The sequence below is a fragment of the Crocodylus siamensis genome, chromosome 6 (genome assembly GCF_052110815.1).
Source record: "Crocodylus siamensis isolate JL-2025a chromosome 6, ASM5211081v1, whole genome shotgun sequence".
Classification (NCBI taxonomy): domain Eukaryota; kingdom Metazoa; phylum Chordata; order Crocodylia; family Crocodylidae; genus Crocodylus; species Crocodylus siamensis.
The window spans coordinates 74,337,778-74,363,126 of NC_143400.1; the positions used below are offsets into that span (position 1 = coordinate 74,337,778).

A 25,349-nucleotide genomic window follows, 5' to 3' on the forward strand; every position below is an offset into this window, starting at 1 on the left:
TACTGTGCAAAGGAGAAGGATCTAATTTATTAATGGAAATCATTAAAGATACAAATGGGCTATAGAGTATGAAAATTGAGACCTGAAGAAAAATGACACCTGAAGAGCAGGGAGAAACTCTGCTTATGCAGTTTATCAATCAGCCTGTATAAAAACTTGCTTGGTTATCAGCAGGGATCCTGGTTTTCTGTTTCCCATGGAAAAACAGAGGAAATCACAGATTTCCTCTTTTTTTAATCAGAGAAAACATGGATTTCTCCTTTTGCCAGAGAAACCTGCAGATTTCCTGCTTTTGCAAACAGCTCTGCAGTCTGGTTGAGCTCCAGCCTGCAAGAGCTGTTTGCAAACTGGGTGGGAAACCCCTAGCCCTGCCCAGAGGGGAAGGGGGAGGTGGGGGAGCAGGGCCTGAGGCTCTCAGTCAGCCACAGCTCCACTCAGCTCATCTTAACTCTTTTCTCCTGGAGCCTGAGGTGAGTGGGGCTTGCAAGGAACTAGGGGACCCTCTGGCAGGGCTGGGAGGTTGTGGATCACAGCTGGGGGGCACTGGCAGGGCTGGGGGGGGCAGGAGTTGGCCCTGCCCCCACCCAAGCAGGCAGCAGCAGTGGGGGAGCCAGCTCCATGCTGCTTCTGATTCAACACAGACAAGTGCAAAATGATGCACCTGGGGAGAAACAACCGGCACCATACCTACAGGTTGGGGAACTCCCCTCTTGTCAGCACAGAGGTGGAAAAGGATCTTGGAGTCATCATTGACTCCAAGATGAACATGGGCCGGCAGTGTGGGGAGGCAGTCAGGAAGGCCAACCATACCTTGTCATGTGTCCACAGATGCATCTCAAGCAGGTCCAAAGAGGTGATCCTCCCCCTCTATGTGGCACTGGTCAGGCCGCAGTTGGAGTACTGCATCCAGTTCTGGGCGCCGCACTTCAAGAGGGGTGTGGACAGCATGGAGAGGGTCCAGAGGAGGGCCACTCGCATGATCAGGAGGCAGCAGGGCAGGCCCTACGAGGAGAGGCTACAGGACCTGAACCTGTTCAGCCTCCAAAAGAGAAGGCTGAGGGGGGAATCTAGTGGCCTGTTATAAACTAGTCAGGGGGGATCAGCAGGCATTGGGGGAGTCACTGTTCCTCCGAGCACTGCCAGGAGTGACCAGGAATAATGGTCACAAGCTGGCAGAGGGTAGGTTTAGGTTAGATATCAGGAGGCACTACTTCACGGTCAGGGCGGCTAGGATCTGGAACCAACTTCCAAGAGAAGAGGTGCTGGCTCCTACCCTGGGGGTGTTTAAGAGGAGGTTAGATGAACGCCTTGCTGGGGTCGTTTGACCCCAGTACTCTTTCCTGCCATGGCAGGGGGTCGGACTTGATGATCTACTCAGGTCCATTCTGACCCTAGAAACTATGAAACTGTGAAGCCGGTCCATCACAGGTGTGTTCCTTGAGGATCTTCTCAAAGAGTTTCCCTAGGATTGAGGTAAGACTGACAGGCCTATAGTTACCCAGGTCCTCTCTCTTCCCTTTTTTGAAGATGGGGACCATGTTAGCTATCTTCCAGTCATCTGGCACCTGGCCTGAGCACCATGAGTGCTCGTAAAGCCATGCCAAGGGCCCTGCAATAACCCCAGCTAGCTCCCTCAACACCCTGGGATGGAAAGCATCTGGACCCGCTGACTCGAACACGTCCAGCCCCTCCAGAAGCTCTCTAATCCAGCCCTCCCCAACCTGAGGTCTGGAGGCATTCCCTTCGAGTCCGTCTGGCATCACAGCGGGGAAGTCCCGGTCCCTGCACAAGAAAATGGAGGCGAAGAATTGGTTAAAGCATTCCGCTTTCTCCTCTGGTGCAACCACCGGATTGCCCAGCGTACTTTGCAGGGGCCCCACGTTACCCGGTGCCTTCTTCATCCTCCCTATATATTTGAAAAAGGACTTTTTATTATCCTTGATCTTGGATGCTAGTCCTAGCTCTATGTCCACCTTAGCTTTCCTGACACCCCCCCTACAGCCCCGAGCAGAGGAGGTATACTCCTCTTTGGAGATAGCACCCCCCCTTCCACTGGGTGTACGTCTCCTTTTTGGTAAGCAGGCATTCCCGGATGCCCTTGGTGAGCCAGGGGGGCTTTCAGGCACTCTTGCCCCCCTTGCTTCTTGTTGGGATGGGCTCCCCTTGGGCCCTGAGTATCGTTTCCTTAAGGAAAGACCGCTCGTCCTGGACACTGAGTTCCCCTGGCCTCAAGGACCCCAGCGCTTCACCCGCTAGTCTCCTCAACTTGTTGAAGTTGGCCTCCTAAAGTCTAGGGCTACTGTCTTGCTGCAGGCCCTTGACACCCTGTGCTGGATGGTGAATTCCAGCAAGCGATGATCGCTATCGCCCAGGTGGTCAAGAACCTGGAGGCACCTTACCAGGTCATCGCCTGTTGAAAACTTCTAAGGGTAGAGATTCCACACCTTCTCTGGGCAGCCTCTTCCATGACCACCCTCATAATCAGAAAGTTCCTCCTAATCTCCAACCTGAATTTCCTATGCTAAAGCTCAAGGCCATTGGTGCTGGTCTTGTCCCCTACAGCCACAGAGAAAAGCCTATGTCCATCCTCTGTAATTACCCTTCAGGTATTTGAAGACTATCAAATTCCACACCCTCCACCCAGTTTTCTCTTTTCCAAACTAAATAACCACAGCTCTTTCAGGGTCTACATCTCTTTTGAAATGTGGGACCCAAAGCTAGACACAGTACTCCAGGTGACCCCTCACCAGTGCTCAATAGGCCCAATCCAGGTGTAGGATCATGGGAAAGTACAGTTGGAAAGGACCTCACAAGGTCATCCAGTCCAGACTCCTGCTCAAAGTAGGATTGTCATGGACTAAAGCATCCCAGCCAAATGTCTGTCCAACCCACTCTCAAAAACTTCCAAGGATGGAGACTACACAACTTCTCTAGGTACCCTGTTCCAGTGCTTTAACACTCTCATAGTCATAGGCAGAATGTTCTTCCCAATCTCCAACCTAAGTTTCCCCTGCTGCAGCCTGAGGTCATTCCTTCTAGTCCTGTCCCCTATGGTCATGGAGAAAAGCCCATCTTTATCCTCTCTGTAATCATCCTTCAGGTATTTGAAGGCTGTTTATGAAATCCACTCCGTCACTCCCCCAATCTTCTCTTCTCTTCTCCAGATTAAAGAACCCTAGTTACTTCAGCTTTTCCATACCTAGTTAAGCATGTGTGTAGGATTTTTGCACAAGTAGGGTCTAGATCGCTTAAAACTGTCTTGAACTAGATGTTAATTTTCTGTACATTTGACAAGAGCAGGTGAGCTTGTTTTTGAGTGTTATCTATTTAAATCAAACAAAGCCTTTCTTGCCATGTAATACTGCATAGTATGTTTTAAGACCTGTACAAAATACTATTTATTAGGAATTTGCAATCCTTTTCTTTGTAATCAAGTAATGTCAACAGGTAGGAAGCTGTTACAGATGTTCCCATGAAAAGGTTACAGCTTTTCTTTCTAGCTAAGCTCTGTGGATGCATATCTGATTACAGCGCTGTGACCAGGATAAGGTTATAGAGAGAGGAAAGTGCTCACTGAAAATCAGTTGAAAAGATTTGAGGACAGTGACTTAGTGCTAGGTAGCGGTTCACTTGCAGAGAAGCAAGTCACAAAAATGATTGCAGCACGCACTGGATCAGTGGGGAGTAGAGGTCCTGATGAGACATCGAGGTTAAGGAAACAATCTGTCCTATCTTTGGGGAATAGAGACAGAGCTCCGAAAACCTCTTCTGAAACTAGCAAAGACAATAGACTCAATGCCACAGGTCAGATGCAGCAAAGGGCCCGGAGACTGGCACTCATGCGAGAACTTGAGATGAACTGGTATTTAAATATATGTGAATTATCCTATGAACATACAGTAGCATACACCACCGGAATGCCACACAGGTAAGATTGCTGAACTTCATTCTTCTTCCAAAGAGATTTCAAACATGCATTACAATTCACGAAACAAACTTAAAGCTTTTTGTTGTCTGTCTCTGTTTTTGTTCTCTGATGTGCTATGCTGAAATAACACCTCTAATCACTTTATACTTTTTTTATATTTAATGTAATTGCTTATTGGTCACCAAAACCTTTCAGAACAGAAAGGGGGGAAAAACCCCAAACTGTTGAATCGTTACATTTGTTTTTCATCAGGTGTCTATGATTTCATTTGAGTTTAGTTTAAAACATACTGCTAACGTGTAAGAATTATGTAGGCAACATGAGAATATTAAATAAAAACACCTGTCAGCCCCTGGGGGGGATGTTGACTCAGTTTGGCAAGAAGTGGGATGAATGCCAGCTCAAAAACAAACCACTTTTGAGAAAAAAGGGAAGTTTCCCCCCTCCCTTATATTCATTAAAATGGATTTAATTTGAGAATTTATAAACTTCCAAAATATGGGGGGGTTAGGATCTCATTAATTGCACTAATATCATTTAACATTTAGAAGTAAAATGTGGCTCAGAATCATGAACTCTCTCATGTTGTCAGCTTGGGTATCACAATACAATGAGAGCAATGTTTTTGTTACCTTTAAACACTGAGTGGTCTCTAACTCTGGTAATAATTCTACTGAGCATTTTCTTTCTTTCTGTCTCATCCATCTCTGAATATAGGACAGTTTCCAGGGGGATATTTTCCAGTCTCTTTTCTGACAAATGTATTGAAGCTGGACTGGACAGCCAGGCATGTAACCCAAAGGAAAATGTTGTAAGAGAAGCCCATTGAAACAAATTGGTGATCACGTTCTATTTTATAACGAAACATTCAAGATTTAGGTAACAAGATAGGCAGAGTTCTTTTGCAAAACATGAGCTTCTAGTATTGTTTGCAGCAATAATCTCTAGACTGATACTTCATGTAATATTTAATATTAAGGACTGCAGACATCAGGTCATGCTGACAAACTGAAAATGGAAGGTTTTTTAGGAAGTTAGGGATAAGGACAAAGGGGATAATCCCTGGGTAAATGTCATTCAGATGTAGTGTGGTGTTGAAGAGGTGGATGAATCTATCACAGTTTAACCATAAGAAAGTATGTGTAATAATAAATGTAAGTATAAAATGATACATTTTATACGGTCTTGACGTGTCCTAAAAGAGGTGGAGAAACACAGCAGGCCAGAAAGTGAGACTTCTTTTTGGCTTTCAGCTTCTTCTGGGAACAAGCTGAGGATATTCTGTGGCTTCTGTTTTTTTAAACAAATATATATCATGCAGTTTGAAAACAGCTTAAATCGTTGGCATTGAATGATTACTGATGTTAATTGAATCAAAGCAATGAAAGCTCACAGAAGTTGGACCTTGCATACATTGCATATATTTGAATTTCTAAGCCACCAAAACTGGGCTGTACAAGAAAGCAAGAATTTCTTAGGTGATATTTTTATTGGACCAAATCCATAGTTGGGATAAAGTTATATGTGCTTTTGAATGCAAGACAAACGTTATTGGATCAACTATGTAGTTGGGATAAAAGATAACACCTTATGAAATTCTTGCCTCTCATATACTTTCTGGATCATCACGGCTACAACATCACTCTTACACTGCTGTACTAGAACACAGCATTTTCATTTAGTTTGTTGTAGAGAATAGGGTGTGACACTGAACATTTCCCTTTTGAACTTCAGTTCCCTCCCCAAAAATTAGATCATTAAATGCAGTCTGCTGCTTTAGTCATTGTAACAATAAGGGTCAGTGGTGAAACCATGTCTAGATGCCCAAGTTTGGGGTGGGAAACTTTCCGAATCCAAATATGGAAGTTGGCATGTAATTTTTATTGTAATCCAGTTCTCTCTATAGAAGTAAACTAACTTGTGAATGGGATGTACACTGGATTTCCAGTTTTTCCATGTTATTTTATAGAAATGAAACTCTTAAATCATAGTAATAAAGCACATATATGCTTTTATACATGCTAACCAATTGCACTCTGCTGCTGTGCAGCTTTACATGAGCATGTTAACAAAGCAGTAGGAAGAATAAGCCCTGTTGCTAAATCATGTATTTAGGAAAAATGCCAGTGACTAACTTGAATCATGATCAACATAATCCTCTGCCTGTCATGAAATCTAATTTCATAGAATGCAAAAGGATCAGGTTAAGTACGTCCTCTACAAATGGCTCTCGCATGCCAATCTGAATTGCCATTAATAATCTGCTCCCAGAAAGCTCTGTGTTTCCTCAAGTGCCTTTTGAAGAACAGTAAACAGAACTTACTGTAACTTTGACTATGGACTGGATTTTTAGAAGGTCAAAAACTATTTTTAAGTATGTTGTATAAAAGTTGCACCAGAATTACTTGAGTCTGAACATAAAAAGTTGCTGAAGACTTACAGCAACTGGTGCTGACAATGTCATCTGAATTCCACAGGTCTTCAGTCAACTGCTGTTTGCAGAAAGAGAATAATTGAAGTAATCCCAACTTCTGTGAAAAAAAAATCACCCTCTGTGACATTGAATCGTAATCTTTTCAAATATGTTCTCTTTTCAAATATGTTCTCTTTTGAGATCAGTCTTTTGTTTATCTGCTTTGAAAGATTTAAGGATTAGCAGAGTCCATGATACATCCATCATGGTTGTTTATCTAATCATACTCTGCAGGATATATTAGTGACTGAAAGAGGGTAAGAAAATAGGTTGGGTTGTTGTAATAAAGGATGGCAGAGCTGTGATTTTTATGAAATGATAATGTAGGCATTTATAGCAGTTAATCCTCATTGAGCTGGTATTTATTAACTGTAAGTTTCAATAGGATCATGGTACACCTCTTTTATGGAGCAATCTGAATTATCTCGAGTACACTACAATTTGTTTGCAGTAGGTATCACTAAAATCATCACTTACCTTTTAATTTATGTCCTCCTTTAAAACTAATATCATGCATACAATTTTTTGTTGCTGATGAACAAATGCTTGGTAGTTTGTGCATGTTAAAGCAACTGGTATATCGTCACTGAAATGTTGCTCATGGGATAGAAGAAGATTGACAGCTGATGATGCAGTCTTTATAACCACGCAGGGCAAGGAGTAAGTTAAAGGATGCAGGACAAAACTACTCCTGTCAAAGTGTTATGGAACCTTTAATATCCATGCACAGCAGATGGGGCCTTGTGTGTGGGGGTTTTTTTGGGGGGGGGATGGGGTTGGCATACTTATCCTAAAATGTGCCATGTACATGCAGAGAAAAACTGCAGAATGCTCAGCATTTCTATCTCAGAAAGAAGAAAATGCTGACAGGTTTACAGTCGGATTCCAATTAATCTAGTTATCGCAAATCTGAGGTTTAGACCAGCAAGCCATTCCTTCCATGTGTTTCCTTTAAAAGCCTTACACACAAACATGCTTTAAGCACAGTGGCTGCTGGTATGATGCTTGGCTATCTGGTGATTTAGAGCAGTGGTTTTCAACCTGTGATCTAGAGACTATTTCTAAGGGTCCATGAAAGATGATCATGATCAATTAAAAATGTGAATACTCACTCTTACAATTCAAAGGGGTCAGCACCTCCACTTGAAATTTCCAAATGGGTCCGCACCATCATTTAACAATTTTTAGGGGTCTGCAAATGAAAAAAATGTTGAAAATCCCTGGCTTAGAGCCATTCAAAGCATCAATCAAGGTAAGTCCCAAGAGAGTTACCATAGACTGAGTAGCAAACCCAGCTGCTGAGCTGGAGCTCTACTCACAGCTCCTGTACATTTGAACAGCAGCAGACCACCCTCTGCATGTACTACTACTGGCCTGCCAGTATACATGCCCTTTAATTAGGGGTCTGCCTATGTTGAAAAAAAGATGAATCCCAGTCTTTTGGACAACTTGGTATTTATTTAGCCACATAGTTGCTATAAAAAATTCCAAACTTTAATTTGGATTACAAGAAAATCTGGAGATGCCAACCAAGACCCTCCCCGCTGCTGGGCATGGTGTAGCTCTGGCAGGCTAAATAAATGAGTGAAGCTAGAGTGGGAGCCCACCAGTCAGAGCTGCAGGGCTGGCAAGAAACTGTTGCTATGCAGAATAAGGGACATGGCCTTGCCTGTGCCTTGCCTGTGCCATAGGTTGGGGGATTCAGTGATCTCCTAGAGCCTTGTTACAAATTACATTAAACTGCACAAATGTTGATTGGTGTTAGTGCTAGCTCAAGTCTGAAGCAGTTGTGTGTTCAAACCTGGAGGATTGAAGAGTAATAATACCCCTGTTCCCATTCTGGGCTTCCCTCCAGCCCCCAGGGCTTCACCCTGCCCCTTGGGATTCTGTCCCCCACCTTCCTTTTAGTGCCTGTTCTCCCCGGGGAGCAGACAGGACAGCGTTAACCTACCTGTTCTCTCCCCTCCACTCCCAGAAGAGCAGCCAGGCTGCTGCTCTTCTCTGGGCTAAGCCTGGCATGGGGAAGAAAGGTTAACCCTTCCCTGCCTTTCCTGCCTTTTCCTCCAGGACAGGCAGTGCAGACCATCACAAGTAAGGGGCAGGACATGTGACAATGAGCAGGATCTAGGGTGCTGGTGTGGGGGCAGTGGCCCAGTGTGGGCTAGCAGGGGAGGTGGGTGGGTATGGCCTAGAGGATAATCCTGTCCTGGAGTGGTATAACTTTGATCTTACTAACAAGTGCTTAAAACTTTGAGAGGCTACCTTAATTTTACTAAGGGGCATTACAACATTCAGTCTAGGGCCTGAAATGAACCTTATGAGAACTTGTGTTTATCAACTTTGGCCTGAATCCGAACCAAATATTTTTTTGTACTTTAAATATCAGACATGGGAAACAGTGCTGGCATCTTATTCCCAGGGGCATTCCACAGCTCCTTGTAGTACTTGACCATAAGAGGTTTCAGTTAACGAAAGGGGTCACTGATCCTGGCCAGAATGCAACTCTGGCATCAATTAAAAAGAGCCAGGAGCAATGAGACGCATAATAGCTGGGAGGAAAACACTGCTTTTATAGCTCTGAGGTCTTGTGAGACGGGCAAAACTAAACTAATCCTAACTGCTCCTAGCAATACAATAGTAACAGGTTTCCCTTTCAGAAGAACATAAAGTAGAAACTACCAAAAACATAAAATTCAAGTGTTTTATTGGACTTAAATTATTATTTTTTTTTTGCCAAGCTGTGTTGTGGAACATGCATTTATACAAGCCTCACTGCACGGATATCCCACTCCATAAGCCAAATATGCAGAAATCCAGCGAGGCACCTTTGAAGGGCAAAAGGCAAATTGCAGTGCCTAAAATCAGCCCCCTAGCAACATGCTGGGGAGGGAAGCTAAGTGGAGCTGTAGAACTGAAGCAATTAGAGAAGTTTCTGCATATGCATGGATTGTCACTGCAGGAAACTGTCAAATCTGAGACGGGAATGATATACAGGTACTTTCATACATCATAGTTCATTTTCAAAGTAGAATTACTGTTGCATAGTCAAAGTGATGGAGAAGCTTGGTCAAATTTAGTTTTATAATGTAGAACAATATGGTATCAAGATTTCACATGATATGTCTTGAATATGCTATAAATAGAATATTGTTTAAAAAAACTACAGACATTTTGTGCTAAATTATGTATATAAGCATGCATTTATTCTTCATTTATCTAGGGAAAGTGCACCCTGCATCTCAATTACATAAACTAATTCCTAGAAAGTGTTTTCTTTGCAAAACTTGGACAAGTAAAATAAAAATTAGATAGACCAGGATAAAATGCTAATCCACATCGTATAAGAACTTTTACTGCCTAGCTACCTGTTTGAAGGCTTAGTGCAGTGGGTTCAGTATACATGTAGATACCTAAGGTAATGACATTTGAAACTGTTGTCACCTGCTGTTTTGCAGTCCCTCTTTACTGAATTTGTTGGACTTTTTTGATATATTACAGGAGTTTACAGCCACCTTTTAGCTACCATCACTTGTTAAAGAAATATTCACATTGTCAAATAGGTCTTGGAAGGAAGAAGAGAAAAATCTGTTTCTGTCTCTTTGGTTTGGGTACTGTAAACTGTGAAATTGAGGCATATTTTAATTATGTTTTTACAAATGCCATAAACAGCTCTGTTTTATGTGGTACTAGCAAGACGATGGCTTTTTATTTTGGAAACGGATTGGTTTTCAGCTAACCTGTTTTTAAGATGACAGATCTTTTAAATCCAGTCTTCCCTTACTGATTTGGTGTACAAGTGCATACATCAGCTAAGTATAATTGTCTGATCATTAAGGAACTAGGTTATGGTTTGGGGTGCATCTGTAATTGAATCCAAATGAGAACTGCTAGTTGAAGGTTTTGAAGACACAGGGCCTCTGTATGACCTATTAACATGGTGGCTGAGTTTATTTTGCTTGCTAGTCAAGTGGCAGAGCTTTTGTCTGAAAGCTGAGGGCTTGATGTTGTTTAATGTCTGTTCACCATCAGTGTTCCCCCTAAGCCGTGTGGTGTGCATGGCGGCGCAGGCACACTCATGCATGCAAGTGTTTTATTTGCTTTGCTGGCTATGGCATCGCATTGGTGACTTACGTGCATTCTATGGCCTATCATGACCCTCAGGTCTCTTTCAGTTGTGGTGCTATCAAGTGTAGCACCACCAAGTCTGTAAGTGTGTTGCAGATTATTTCTCCCCAGATGATGTACTTTACAAGTTCTTGGTGTAAAACATCAGTAGGTTTTGTTCCACCCACCTTGTGAACCTGTCCCAGTCAGCCTGTATCACCAGCCTATCCTCCAATGTGACTGCACGCCCCCAAAATTTGGTGTCATCCACACACTTTGCCAGTATGCATTTAACACTCAAATCCAAAACATTAATGAATATGTTGAAAAGCGTTGGTGCAAGTACTGAACCCTGGCATCTAGTGCAACCTCATTCCAGTGAGGCTGATAGCATGACTATGGTTCATCTTACATCCTCTTTTTGAGGCTAATTATCTGCATTTTACAAGGTCTGTACCACTTGGTCCAGAAACCTGTCTCCATATTTTACATGACATGAAATATAGTCCTATTTTATCATATTTTTCACATCGCATTCTCTAGTGAACATGATGTGATAAATTAGGATGGGCTGACAACCTATGGCCTGTGGGCTGAAAAAGCCTTCAAAACTATTATATCTGGGCTGCAGATGTGGAGCTTTGGCAGCAAGGAGTTTGGCTGTTGACTCTCCTGATGCTATCACAGGGATAAGCATCATCAACGGGCAGTTCCTAGCACTCACTAGCTTCTGGCCCAGGGTTGTTCATTCCAGCCCATAGACAGAAAAAGTTGCCTATACCTGGACAAGGAGATGGAAAAACCATGTAAAAGTGACCAAAGACAAAAAGGAAACTTGCCAATTTTGACTTTTTTAGGCAACAAGTATAATCACTATAGATATGAGTTCAAGGGACAGACATTCAAAAATCCTGAGCCTGAATTGATTCAGTCTTTGCAGGTTAGTTTAACCTGGCTAGGCTAAATCAGTTTTGTAACCAGACTAGAACAGCCCTCCCTTCCTTCCACAGTACTGAGCTGAGGGGCACGTGGCCAGGCCCTGGCAGGACACTATGATAGACCAGTAGGAAATTGATAACAGTGTTTATCACCCGCTAACTCAGTGTTTATGACCCCATTAAGAAAACAGAGGGACATACCAGCTAGTTGTTGATTCTACCTGTTGATTCAGCACATATGGTAGCCAGCATGTGTTCTGCTAGCTAATACACAGACACCTCCTCAGCAAGGCAGAGGGGAGGGGAGAATTCCTGCTTAGCAGGGAGTGGTGAGGGGGAGGGAGGAGGCAGCCTGCAGTCTCTAGAGCTGCAGCCAGGGAGCATAAGGATGGGGCCAGCCCTGCTGTGGAGAAGAGAGCCCTGCCCAGCCTAGAGAACATGCCAGGATGCTGGGGGAGTCTGGTTTGTCTTAAACTAGCAAAGAGGTCTGGGACAGGCACTGCATAAACCAGTTTGAGCCAAATTAGTTAAGTCTGATACTACGTTCAACCAGGTTTATCTCAAACCAGCGTCAGCCATTTTCAAACTGGTTTATGTGTGCTGAACATTTGTTCTGTTACAGATTTAAACCAGTTTCTGATCACTTAAACTGGTTTATGTATAATGTCTATCCCTAACTCAAGTGATCTCACCAGGTTGAACAAGATGTTCATATTCTGAGTTCTCTGAAACTGATGAGCAAGGATCTTCTACTTTTGTTGCAGTCCTGCATTTGCCTGGAAATATGCTTTGTAAAGTAAGCTTTTGAGTATCAGCAGCCCTTCTTTCCCCCGCCCCCCCAGTCCCTGGCAATGGATTTTGTAGCAAGTTCTTACCAGATATTGCAGATGGGAAGACAACTGAGAAGAACAGCAGCAGGATCTGTTTTTAATTTTATTTATTTATTTTTACTGCCAAGAAAAACAAAAAGCTGACTGGCTGAAGGGCAAACAGTCACTTGGCAAAGATGCTATTTTGCTCATTGCTGGTGGCCTGGTCAGTTCTGGCCACCTGCTTGTGCCTACATAGATGACAACTTGGATGTGCTCTTTGAAACACCCATCCAAGCTGTGCTTACCCAATGGTCCCTTGATACTCACTCTGTGTAGCAGCAAGTATCAGTCTGTTAAGTCTAGATCTGGGGCCAAGTGCAACTGTTGGAACAATTCCTGCCACCAGCCTCAGCCTGTCTAGATGTGACCCGTCTGTGTTTTCAAATTATTTGGAGTGAAAGTCATTCCAGGAGCAGATTCCTCCTGGACTTTGTGCCACTGTAAACCGCACTTACCCATTTCATATCTCATAACGTGGGATATGAAAGGGAGTTCTGCTTCTCCTTCATACGCTGGGGCAAAACTCAGACCAGCTTGGAAAACAGGGTTTGTGTAAGGATCACATTATACCTATTCAGTACAAAGGAATAACAAGCACAGTTAGCACCCTGGGCAAATGCTGTGGGAGAGTGGAGAGGGGTGTGACAGTCTTACCCATGCCAGGAATTTCTAAATTGAGTTATTTGTGAGCTGAGCTGTTGTCACTGCCTTGTGCTCTGCCCACTCCAGCTGTTGCTCTTAAAGCAGCAGCAGCAGCAGCAGCAACAGCCACAGCCACAGCCGCCAGGGACTGTTTCTGAGTCCCTGGCATAAGTAAGCCATGAGGGCTTGGGTCACAGACTCTGTGGGGGTGAGAGGAGAGATTATGGCCCCCTCCTAACTTGGCACCCAGGGTAGTGCCCTTCTTGCCCACCCCTAGTTACACTACTGATTCAGTAAATCTTCCAGAAAGGGCAGGAAACTCTTAGATTTCCATTTTAGTTTCTCCCTTGTATTTTCCATAGAGAGATCTAGATCATCACCCTTCATGTTCTTTTTCTTGATTACCTTTATAGCTTAAAATAAAGAGGAATTCAGTGCAAGGTGCCTGTTTAGACAAGGCCCAAGTTAATTAGCTTGGTTTAAAAACTCACTGCATGGATATTCTTAAATTGATTTGAGTGCTTTGTGTTCATTAAATGGATACAGGAGCTCCTAAAATGAATTGACAGCCCTAACAATACCGTTGCACATACCTGTCTAAATTAGTTTCTAAACTGATGAAGGTAAATTGGGGAAACATGTAAACAAGGCACAGAAACGCATTCTGCTGAAGTTGTCAATGGGCAATGATTCCTGTGAGCTCTTGTGTGATGGGATTTGGGCCACTGGAGGGTGGGGAAAGGTTGACTTTGGTAAAGTAAAGAAATTAATGGAAGTGAGAAAGGAAGGCCTAAAAGCCAGGAAAAATTAGGAAGGATTTCAGTTTGAGCCATCAAGAGGTTTTGTTTAAAATTCCAAGTTTTCTTATGGCTGAAGTCAACTACTATTAAAATTAATAAGATTTCCATTATGGGAGTTGGATCTGGCTCTTCCTGCCTCTTCTCTTCATGTCCCCTATTGTAATCATCTTGGATTAGGAAAGGCAAGGACTGAAGTGTGTACTTATGGGCCACTTATAATATTACTTAACTGCTGTTGATGAGATGTTATCTGCATGGCAGTTGAAAACATAACTTGTAATTATGGGATAAATTAGTTTCCACAAGCCAAAAAAAGGTTTGTAGTAAGCAATGAAATATTTTAATGAGCTGGGGAAATAAGCAGTAGTAAACGGAAGTTCTTTGACATGCTGTCTCTAAAAACATTAATCAGTTAGGTCTGACTTGTGTTTTTGGCGATTTGAAATAAAAAAAATCACTGCATTCTGGATGCTGTATCAGTCTAGAAAATAAATGACTTCGTTTTTTTTTTAAATGATTGCCCAGATAGTTGAGTTCTAGTGTATCCTACCTTGTATTTGGTGGTTGTCTTTCTATTGATCTATTTTTGTCTGTAAAGAGCCTACTTTAATTCATTGAATGTGACCTCAAAGTAGTGAAAATTTATCATTAGGTTTGGTTTGTAAGTAAGCCTTGGGTTTGGGTCGCAAAATTAGGATCTGACCCAAACCTCCCTGTTGGGAGCTTTGCCTAAATAAAACTCCTCACGTTCAGGGCTTTAGGCTCCAGCAAAAAATGGTTGTAAGCGAACTTATGATTCACAGTGTTGTGAAAGCTGCAAAATATCATCAGAGTAGTTCTCATTTTCTGGCATCTCCTAGGCCCATTGTCCAAGATGTCAGTCGAGACCTGTCCCAATGGCTTCCTGAAGTGGTTCCTATCTTGTTAACCAACTGTGATGCGGAAACCATAAATACTCAGAATGAACTCATTTTATTCATATAATCTTCTCTACTTTGATTGTAATCTTCAGGTCAGCTCCTGATGTTGCACATACATCAAGTGTGATTTCTTTGCCTTCAGCCAATTTAGTCTGTGTTTACAGCAGTCTCATCAACACCAGAATTTAACACCACTTTTTCACTTATATAGTGGAAAAGAAAATGGAGGGAGAATGAAAAATGCTCACAAGTGGATTCATGCACACACCCTGCCCAAGTTCATTTCAGCAGATTCCCCAACTGATGCCAGATTTAAAGTGAAGAACATTTTTTTGGTGTTCCTACTAAGGAAAGAGGAAATAGTTAGCTGTGTTAGTCTGAAGTTAGGCAGAAGGTAGGGCAAGGTTTCATAGGCTACAGCCTACTTCATAAGATACTATAAATTGACTTGCAGAAAGCAAGGGTACTAATAAAAAGGAATAAAATAAATGAAATACAAAGGGTAGGGGAAGGGGGAACTGCTGAGAGGGGCAAAGGTGAGTGGACTGAAGAGATCAAATAAAGCAGTTTGTTTATGGAGGGACGCTGAGATTACAAAGTGGACTAGGCTTCCTAATAAGTCAGTATAATTTGTTTGCTTTCCTTAGAGATTTTCTTTTGTCTGAAATGGTCATAAAATTGCCTAAAACTGAGCTAAGGCAGGCTTTTCTCTAGTATTTTTTTAAAACTGTCATACAGCTTTACTGTTTATTTGCCAGTCAAGGAGATTTGTGGTTGTGGAGAGCCTGATGCTCCAGGAAAGGAGAACAGCGGACAAGAGAGCATGTGAGATAAACACTGTTGAGTCAGCACAGGAAGAAACGGTGAGGAGCTTGGTATTCTCTCACTGGCCAATTCAAGTCTGTCCATGGAGTTACACAGCTGCAAAGAAGAAATCGGTGAGAGGGGAATCTGGCCTATAGTGTCCAAACATTAAAACAAAAACATGTATTCAGAGTCAAAAGAACAACCAGTTGATAAGTTTTTTTGTTTTTGTTTCTTTTTTTACTGGGCAGCTGGATCATAGTTGAGAATTACTTAACTGTCCCTGTCTTAAGTGCCTACAGGATGACAGCAGAGTGTACTTTTAGGCTACAGGGTTTGGGGGTTTTTTTTGTTATGAATAGATTAAGGCTGATAAAGCCTATCTGCCTTAAATTATAAATGTTCTGTGTGTTGCATTCTCATGTGCATGTGTCTCTTGTTATACTTTGTGTAACTTTATAGATTGTTTTATGGAAGTGTTATGGATTATTTTGTTAAATTCTTAGAGTTGGGACTGTGCTTTCCTTCATAGGTCTGTTTTATTCTTCCCTTGCTTAAGCTCAGTTAGTGAACAATGCTGTTATGAAACTTGTTATGAAATACAAATATAAAAATTAGGACGGTTGAATTAAAATCACTTTTACAAAAGTGCAGGAGCACATGACTAGAAGAGGCAAGCTACTTATTCTGGAACAAAAGGCAAGGCAGTTTTGCCTTGCAACCTTATAGCAGTACCAGAGCATTCTAAATTTAAAATTCCATTTTATGTCTTCTGTGGATATGTACAGATTTTATAGTGAAATAAATGGAGTTTTAGAATGATTATTCAACACATTTGTTTAACTTTATTGGTACCTTACTATCTGCCTGCATTTTCACATACTGCAGTGCATGAACATCTTTTGTATAAGTAAAAATGCCCTAGCATTTCATCATTTTAGAAGTATGCTTTCAGAAAATGTCTACAGAATACCTTGTGACATGACATACACAGCCTGGCAGAATGGTTTGGAACATTCCTAGTTTGCAATGCACTTAAATACTTTCCAGGGTCAGAGTGCTCTCTTTTTTTGAGTCTGGTGAACCAAACAGGAACACTCAAGGAAAGGGGATGCGGTGCTTACATTAGAACAGACTATTAAATTCCCATTGACTGTGAAATGTTTTGAACTGCCCCTCTAATAGTTGCCATTTTGAGTATGTGTGAGGGGTTGTGTGGCAGAAGTCCGGGAAGGGAAGCTAAGGGAAAAAACTCTGCTTAGCAGCTAGTTCAAATGACTTGGAGTACTGCCATGGATGGGTATAGCTTGTTCAGGAAGGATAGGCAGGAAGAAAAGGAAGAGGCCCTATATGTGTTCAGAGGTGCAATGTGAAGTGGAAGGGAGATCTGTTGAATGATTCTGGGTAAAGGGCAGAGCAGCAAGGGGGATGTCATGGTGGGCATCTGCTAAAGGCCACCAAACCAGGAGGCAGACAAGGCCTTCTTTATACAACTGATGGAAGCTTCAAATTGCAGGACTTTTTTCTTATGGGAGACTTTAATTATCTAGACATCTGTTGGGAGGGAAGCACAGCAGTGCACAACCAGTCCAGCAAATTACTGGGATGTGTTGCGGATAACTTTTTGGTACAGATGGCAGAGAAGGCAGCTAGCGGGAAGCTTTTCTTGACTTACTGCTCACAAACAGGAAAGAATTAATTGAGAATGTGAAGGTGGAAGTTAACTTGGGTGATATTTACTATGAAATGATAGAGTTCAATATCCAAAAGGGAGGAAGGAAGGAGAGCAGCAAAATAAGGACACTGGATTTCAGGAAAGCAGACTTAGAGAACTGGTGAGCAGGATCCCAGGCTGAGTGGGGCAAGGAATCTAGGAGAGCTGGCTGTACTTTAAGGAGGTAAAGGATGCAGGAGCAAACTCCTGATGTGATGGAAGAATTGGAAGTGCAACAGGAGACCAGCTTGACTAGACAGCAGTATTTTCAATGAGTTGAAATTCAAAAAAAGGAAACTTATAAAAAGTAGAAACTTGGTTATAGTACTGGGTAAAAGTATAATATGGGCACGGAGAGAGAAAATTAGGAAGGCCAAAGCACAATTTGAGATGCAGTTGGCAAGGGACATACAAAGCAATAAACAAGGATTTTACAAATATGTCAAAAGGAAGAGGAAGTCCAGAGAGCCTAGAGGCTCCTTATGGAATGTAGAAGCCATTCTAGTTATGCAGTGAAGGCTGAAGTATTTAATGCCCGTGAAAACTGAATTAAAAAAAAATAGGGGCAGCTACCAGATGACAAATGCAGTTGGTAGCAAAGATGGGGAAGGAAACAAACAGCCTAGAGTAATGGCAGAACAGGTTAGGGATTGCATAGAGAAGCTACGTCCTTTCCAGTTGGCAGGACTAGATAGGGTGCACCCTAGGGTACTTGAAGGCATTGGTTGAGGCAATTTCAGAGCCATTAGCTGTCTTCTGGTTAGGCTCTGGATGAGAGAGCAAATATACTGTCCATCTTTTAAGAAAGTAAAGGAAGATAATCTGGGGGATTACAGAGCAGTCAGCATGACCTCTGTACCTAGAAAGCTCATAAAGTAGATCTTCAAGGATTCTGTTGTGAAGCACCTAAAGAGAAGGTAATCAGGATTCACCAAGAGCAGTCATGCTTGACCTACCTGACTTCTTTCTATGATAAGGTACTTTCTCAGGCTCTGTGGATGAGATGGGGAGGGGTTGTGGTTGTGATATACCTGACTTCATCAAGACTTTTGAAACTGCCTAAAGACATTTTCATTAATAAGCTACAGAAATAAAGACTACATGAAAGTACTGCAAGGTGGATACATAACTGGTTGGATCATCATGTTCCATGAGTAGGCATCAATGACTCAATGTCTAATTAGGAGGAGGTATGAAGTGTGGTTCCCTACAGGATCTGTCTTGCAGCTGGTATTTTCTAATATCTTCACTAATGATTTGGATGATGGGAGTGAGAACACACTCCATAAACTTGCAGGTTACATCAAGTGGGGTGGAGTTGTAGATACTCTAGGGAGTAGGGCTGAATATGAGCTAACAGTGTGCTCTTGCAAAAAATCCAATGTGGGGTTATTTTAACAGAAGTGTCTCTTGTAAATCAAGGGAAGTGATTCTTCTACACTTTTGAGTATTGGTGAGGCCTCAGGTGGAGTATGGTGTCCAGTTTTAAGCCCCACACTTCAAGAAGGATGTGGACAGATTTTTGTTGTTCTGCACTGGACTCTGCAATGATTAGGAACAAGGGAAAGGAGACTTAAAAGGGAAGGCTGAAAAAGCTACGGTTATTTAGTCTAGGGAAGAGAAGACTGTGGTGTCGGGGTATGTTTATTAGGGTGGGGAGATTTGATAAGTCTTCAAATACCTGAAGGGCAATTACAGAAAGGATAGAGAGATGGGCTTTTCTCTGTGGCTGTAGGGGATGGGAGTAGAAATGATGGCCTCAGCTGCAGCAGGGGAAATTTAGGTTGGAGATGGGGGGGAAGCTTCTGACTATGAGTGGTCAAGCCTTGGACAAGCTACCAAGAACAGTTGTGGAATCTCCATTCTTGTAAATTTTCAAGAACAGTTTAGACACATGCTTGGCTGGGATGACTTGGTGATGATTGGAAGATGGCCAACGTGGTCCCCATCTTTAAAAAAGGGAGGAGGGAGGACCCGGGCAACTATAGGCCAGTCAGTCTTACCTCAATCCTAGGGAAACTCTTTGAGAAGATCATCAAGGAGCACATCTGTGATAGGCCGGCTTAAGGGATGATGCTCAAGTGCAACAAGCACAGTTTCATTAGGGGCAGGTCATGTCAGACTAATCTGATTGTCTTTTATGATCAGGTCACAAAGGCATTGGATGCAGGTGTTGCTGTGGATGTAGTCTTTCTGGACTTCAGCAAGGCCTTTGACACCGTCTCCCACCCCATCTTCATTAAAAAACTAGGCAACTGTGGTCTAGAGATTGAACAGCACTGGTCAGGCCACAACTGGAGTACTGTGTCCGGTTCTGTGCGCCCCACTTTGGGAGGGATGTGTACAACACTGAGAGGGTCCGGAAGAGGGCTACCTGCATGATCCGGGCAGACCCTACACTGAGAGACTACGGGACCTGAACCTGTTCAGCCTTCACAGGAGAAGGCTGAGGGGGCACCTGGTGACTGTCTATAAACTCACTGGGGGGCGGGGACCAAAAGGGTTTGGGAGAGTCCTTGTTTCCCCTAGCGCCCCCTGGCATAACAAGGAATAACGGCCACAAGTAGTTGGAGAGTAGGTTTAGATTAGACATCTGTAAGAACTACTTCACAGTCAGGGCAGCTACGATCTGGAACCAACTTCCAAGGGAAGTGGTGCTGGCTCCTACCCTAGGGGTCTTTAAGAAGAGGCTTGATGCCTGCCTGGCTGGAGTCATTTGAGCCCAGTTTTTCTCCTGCCCAGGCAGGGGGTTGGACTTGAAGATCTACAAGGTCCCTTCCGACCCTACTTCTATGATTCTAATGATATTATGATCCTGACCTGATATGGGGTCTGGACTAAATGACCTTGTTAGGTCCCTTCCAGCCGTATGAACCTCGGCCATCCAGAAATGGAGAACTTTAAATGTGGACAGAAAAACGGAGACCCTGAACAGAACTCTCTTGTGCAGTCATTGTGCTGAGCATATAGGAACTGGGATAGAGCTCAGAGCTGGCATATCTATTGTTGGGCATAGATTTTTTGCTCCTTTGTTTTCTTATGAGAGGATCTAAATAATTGCTTTTGATCCAGTATTGTATAATGTCCCGGTTGTGACTCTGCTCACTATCATTTCAGCAGAGACTTAAAAATGTTCTTTATTGTGATGTTTTATTTCCAGGCCTTCCTTAAACTTCATCTTTTCTCAGAAGGTAAGATGTTCTAGGGCTTCCGGCAGGGTACAGTTAGTAAAGTTAGCTGTGGTACTGTGTGCCACTGCAAACTGGTTGATACTGGCTATGCACCAGCATTTAAACAGGGAAGTGGCATCCAGTCTCTGTGTCTCAGAGCATTAGGAGGTGCGCAGGTTGATTGACTAACCTTAAGGGAGTCAAAAGTATGGGAGATGGCAGCTGGAGGACCACCAAAATAGTATACAGTACAGATATCCTCAAACTAACTTTATAAACAGTGAATTTATACAATTTTACACCAGAGTATGCAATCCATGCTATCCTATCAGTTTATTATTTAAATTTATATCCCACCCTTTCCAGAATGTCTTTTATTGCAAGCCACATTGAGCCTAACAGTTCAGAAAATAAGAAACAGCAGTACACATTCTCCAGTCAGTGCCTTTAAAACTCCACCACATCCCATCCACTCCCACTTCCCTGTCTATCACTCAAGAGAGCAAACCCTCCAACCCACTCTGCATGAAAATAGCTCAAGTCAATGTATAGCAACTGCATTTGGTAGAAAATAAATCATGTAGCCAAGCTGAGATTTGGACCATTGTTTTGTAAGGAGAAATATACAGCTCTTCATGCCGAGGCTCTTGTCTGTGTTTTCTAAATTATTCCTGCTACTTTAAGCTGAGCTCTTCCTCCTAGGCTCATGGAAAATTTGGATATTTTTTAATTATGTTGTTATGCTTGCCTACTTGCCAAGTCTTTCAAATATTCACAGGTCTAAACCAAGGAGTGCTTCCCTTGCTTAAGTAAAGGTAAGAAGAAAAAGCTTTGCTTATTAAGAGCTGTTTAATTTAGTATGGAAAGTAATGAATTGTTAATAAGGAACACTCATTAAATACCCATAAGCTGATTTATTTATAAGGTGATTAGTTCTTTTTTCCTTTCATTGCCTTAACAAATACAGCTTAGTTCAGCCTATTGTTGAATAACTAGAACTACAGTAGACTTAGATCATTTTCCTTATGTTAATAGTAGCTTTCCTCTAGGATGGCTTTCAGTACATAAAACCAATTTCATACCTTATTATACATCAAAGCTTTTATTAAATAGGTTCTTTTTTTTTTATGGATTTTAGGGTTTTTTAAAAGCTTTTAAAACTAAACATGATTATATAAGTTGGATGGAGTTGCAGATGCTCTGGAGGGCAAGGCTAGGATCTAGAATGACCTGCATAGACTGGAAAAATGGTCCACAATCAAATGATGAGATTCACCAAGAACAAATGCAAAGTCCTGCACTTGGGATGGAATAACTATTTATTAATATAGACTGGAGAATGGCTGGCTAGGCTGCAGTATTGGAAAGAAGCACCTAGACTATAAATTGAACAGTTGAGCCGATAGCGTACTTTTGCCAGGCTACAGGACAGTGAAGAAGAACCTGAATACTCTGGTTGAGAATCACTGCTCCAGTCAAAGACCACATGTATTCTTTTTCTGTCTTCAGTCCTTTCACAGATTTTTGGAAATGATTATATAAAGTTTTGCCCAAAATACATATTCACACATCTAAACAAGGACCCTAACTTAAAATGACCAGCTAGGAACCAACTGAAAGTTAAGATGCAAAATTGGATAATCAAATGTGGATTTAACTTTTAGCTACTACACTAGGACTTTCAGAGCTGCCTAGGGGAGCCCACTGAAACTCAAGCTCTTTTGGAAATCCTAGTACCAATTTTTGTAATTTTCTGGCCTAACTTTCTGACTCAAGAAGTCTATGGACTGACAAGAGGCAAAACCCTTCTTTACCTGGTACTGGCAATGGGGAATGACTTAAATGGTGACCTATTGATCAAAGGGAAGCTTGGAGACAGCGACCATGAGCTGATCACTTTCACCATCCACCATAAAGCAGGCAAGTCAGACAGCAGAACAGAAGTCCTCAACTTCAGGAAAGCTGACTTTCACAAGTTCAGGAGGCTTGTTAGTGAGGCCCTAAGGGACCATGACCCAAAGGGAAGGGGAGTTCAGGAAGAGTGGTTGCTCCTCAAGGGAGTGATCCTGAAATCACAAGCAATGTCTATCCCGTCTCGGAGGAAAGGCAGCAAAAGGGCATAGCAACTCCCTTGGCTCTGCAGGGAACTAATGGACCTCCTGTGACTAAAAAGAAAGGCCTATAAATGATGGAAGGCTAGATCCACCCCAAAGGAGAAGTACTCTACATTGGTCTGTAGTACTTTGTAGGGAGCGTACGAGGAAAGCCAAGGCTGCAGCTGAACTCCAGCTGGCTACACGTATCAAGGACAATAAAAAGTCCTTTTTTAGAGGAAAAGCAAGCATAACATTGGACCCCTCCTAAACCATATGGGTCAAGTGACAACCAAAGCCCAGGAAAAAGCCAACCTGTTTGATGGGTATTTTGCGTTGGTTTTTCACCAGCCCCAAGGGACAGCCCTGCTCAATACGGTATGGGACGGCCAGGGTGGGGGAAGAACTGTTACCTTTCATCAGTGTTGACCATGTGAAAGAACACCTTGAGAGGCTGGTCACCTTCAAGTCAGCTGGCCCAGACAGCTTACACCCCAGGATACTTAAGGAGCTGGCAAGCATCATAGCTGTGCCACTGGCACAGATCTTCAAGAACTCGTGGTGCTCAGGTGATGTGCGCAAAGATTGAAAGAAGGCTAATGTGGTGCCTATTCTCCAGGAAGGGAGGAAAATAGAGCCGAGGAACTACAGGCCCATCAGCCTAACTTCCATCCCTGGGAAGATGTTGGAGAAAATCATCAAAGAGACCATTCTTGACAAACTGGCTGAAGGCAACTTCTTGAGGGATAGCCAGCACAGGTTTGTTGTTGGTAGGTCTTACCTGACCAATATCATCTCCTCCTACAACCAGGTGACCTATCACCTGGACAAGGGAGAAGAAATTGGTGTCATATATCTCTACTTTAAAAAAACTTTCGAGGGAGGGAGAGGGGCCATGGAACAGGAGATATGGTGCATGGGAGCTGCTGACTTGTGGTCCAAGGAGACAGGAAGGCTTCCAATGGGGCTTGCTCTGAGGAATATTAGTGCTAGGGGGGACAGGAACCCGGTTGCTTGAGACCTGCTGCCAGGACCAGCATCGAGTAAGTCTGCCTTCCAGGGCCAACTTGCTACCCCTGGCCACTGGTGGTCACTAGGTGTATGCAAGATGAGCCATACTGAATTCAAATTCAGTCAGAATCGAGGACAGTGATTCCATTTGTTGATTAAGATCACTGTCCCTGATTCAATTCGGCTGAATCCGAAGATTCAGTGCTGATTCAGAGAACCAGCAATTTGGCCATAGACACAGCTTTAAATGTTTTTTTTTCTATGTACCTTGAGTTACCAGGCATGGCTTGTGAACACTGCGATGCTGGGGCAGATGGAGCATCCCACAGGAGTACAGGGCGGGGGGCGAGGTGGGTCTCCTCATGCTCAGTGGTGAACCCAGAAGTAGATCTGGCAATCAGCTGTGGGGGGACCCCCGGTGCTCCCCCAGACCCAGGAGGCGTTAGCTGTGGGGGTATGAGGGCCCTCCCCCCCGCAGCGCATTCCCTGGCAGACCTGGAAGTGGACCATAAGTGCTTCTGGTCCACTTCCGAGTCTGCTGCCAAGCACGCTGGGGAGCCCCTCGTACTCCTGTGGGATGCTCCATCTGCCACAGCATCGCAACGTTCATGAGCTGCCTGGTACCTTGAGGTATGTTGAAAAAACATTTAAAGCTGTGTCTATGGCCAAATCTCTGAATCTTTCCGAATTAATTCGGAGGGTTCCAATTCCATTCGGAGAGATTAAAAGGTCTCTTGATTTGATTCAAATTTGGAGCTTTAGCTACCAAATTGGGTTGAATCTCTGCCAGATTGAATCAGGGACCAAAGCTTCGAGTCACCCAGAGAATGGAGGGTGGCGGGGGGTGTCCCACCAGCTTACTGAGACAGACCACAGATGGTTTGGGTCCCATTGTGGGGGGAGTGGCACAGTCTCTGTGAGAAATGGCAGTCCCCTAGGCTCTAGTACAAGTTCTGGAGCAGGCAATGTTGCACAGTTATTTTTTTGTTTAATAAAAACATTAAAGTTTGGCAGCTTCAGCATTTGATTAAAATGAGGCATGTCTCTTCCTCATGCAACATTCCCCTGCACCTCAGTGTGTGCCCTTAGGGGTGGCTGGGGAGGGAGAAGGAGAGAGGGATGGTGCATGGACAGCCTAGGTTGTGAGCAGTGGTACCTGTGATATAGGGACAGAGGAGCCAGTGGCCGGAGGCCCATGGCCCAGTGCCAGGGTGTGGGCATGCCCTCTTACCCTACTCATCTGGGGAGTGCTCCTGGTCCATGTGAGTGAGGAGGCAGTTCATTAGGGCTTTACAGATCCAGGCAGTCTGCTGCAGTGTGGGGCCAGGGCCACACATATCAGCAGGGGGGCTTGCTCTCTCCACCATCACTATGCCTCTTGTGCTCATGATGCCAGTTCCAGTCCATAGCTGAAGTGCTCCTTTCAGTGGTCCCTCTGCCCCACAAAGAGCCTTATGGGCCATGGTGGGAGGAGGTAGGCCAAAGTTCCAATGTGGCTTGGGGGGCGATAATGAAATTGGGGACCCTGGGAACATAACGCCCACTCTCCATCCCCCTGGGGAATGGGAAGTTGTGCAAGAGATGGACATCAGCCTCACTGGCTGTGTAAAACTCACCTGCCCAGTCGTGACCCTGATGCCTGGGTCGTGTTTGTGTGTGTGTGTGGGAGGGTGTGGAGGGAAGGCATGTGTGCACACACTCTCATACACACAGAAGCCAGGCATCCTGGACACTCGCTCTCTTCTGTTGTCCTGCATTCTGTCGCACAGAACCCAGGCATCCGGGACAGAGACTACACTTGGTGGGCACCGGGTGCACTGGATGGGCATGCACGAGACAGCTGGCTGATGGCCACAGCAGCTCCAGGTGGGTGGCTGTGA

The 25,349-nt window shown here is 43.5% G+C and overlaps 1 protein-coding gene across 1 annotated transcript in view; it reads left to right on the top strand.

Moving 5' to 3' along the window:
* The first annotated feature begins 9,153 nt into the window (after positions 1–9,153).
* KCNAB1 (potassium voltage-gated channel subfamily A regulatory beta subunit 1) overlaps positions 9,154–25,349 on the top strand; it is a 304,726-nt gene continuing 288,530 nt past the window's right edge. Inside the window, exon 1 of the mRNA XM_090052779.1 lies at positions 9,154–9,395. Within this exon, the coding sequence (XP_089908905.1) occupies positions 9,154–9,395 (242 nt within the window). The remainder of the gene's footprint in view (positions 9,396–25,349) is intronic.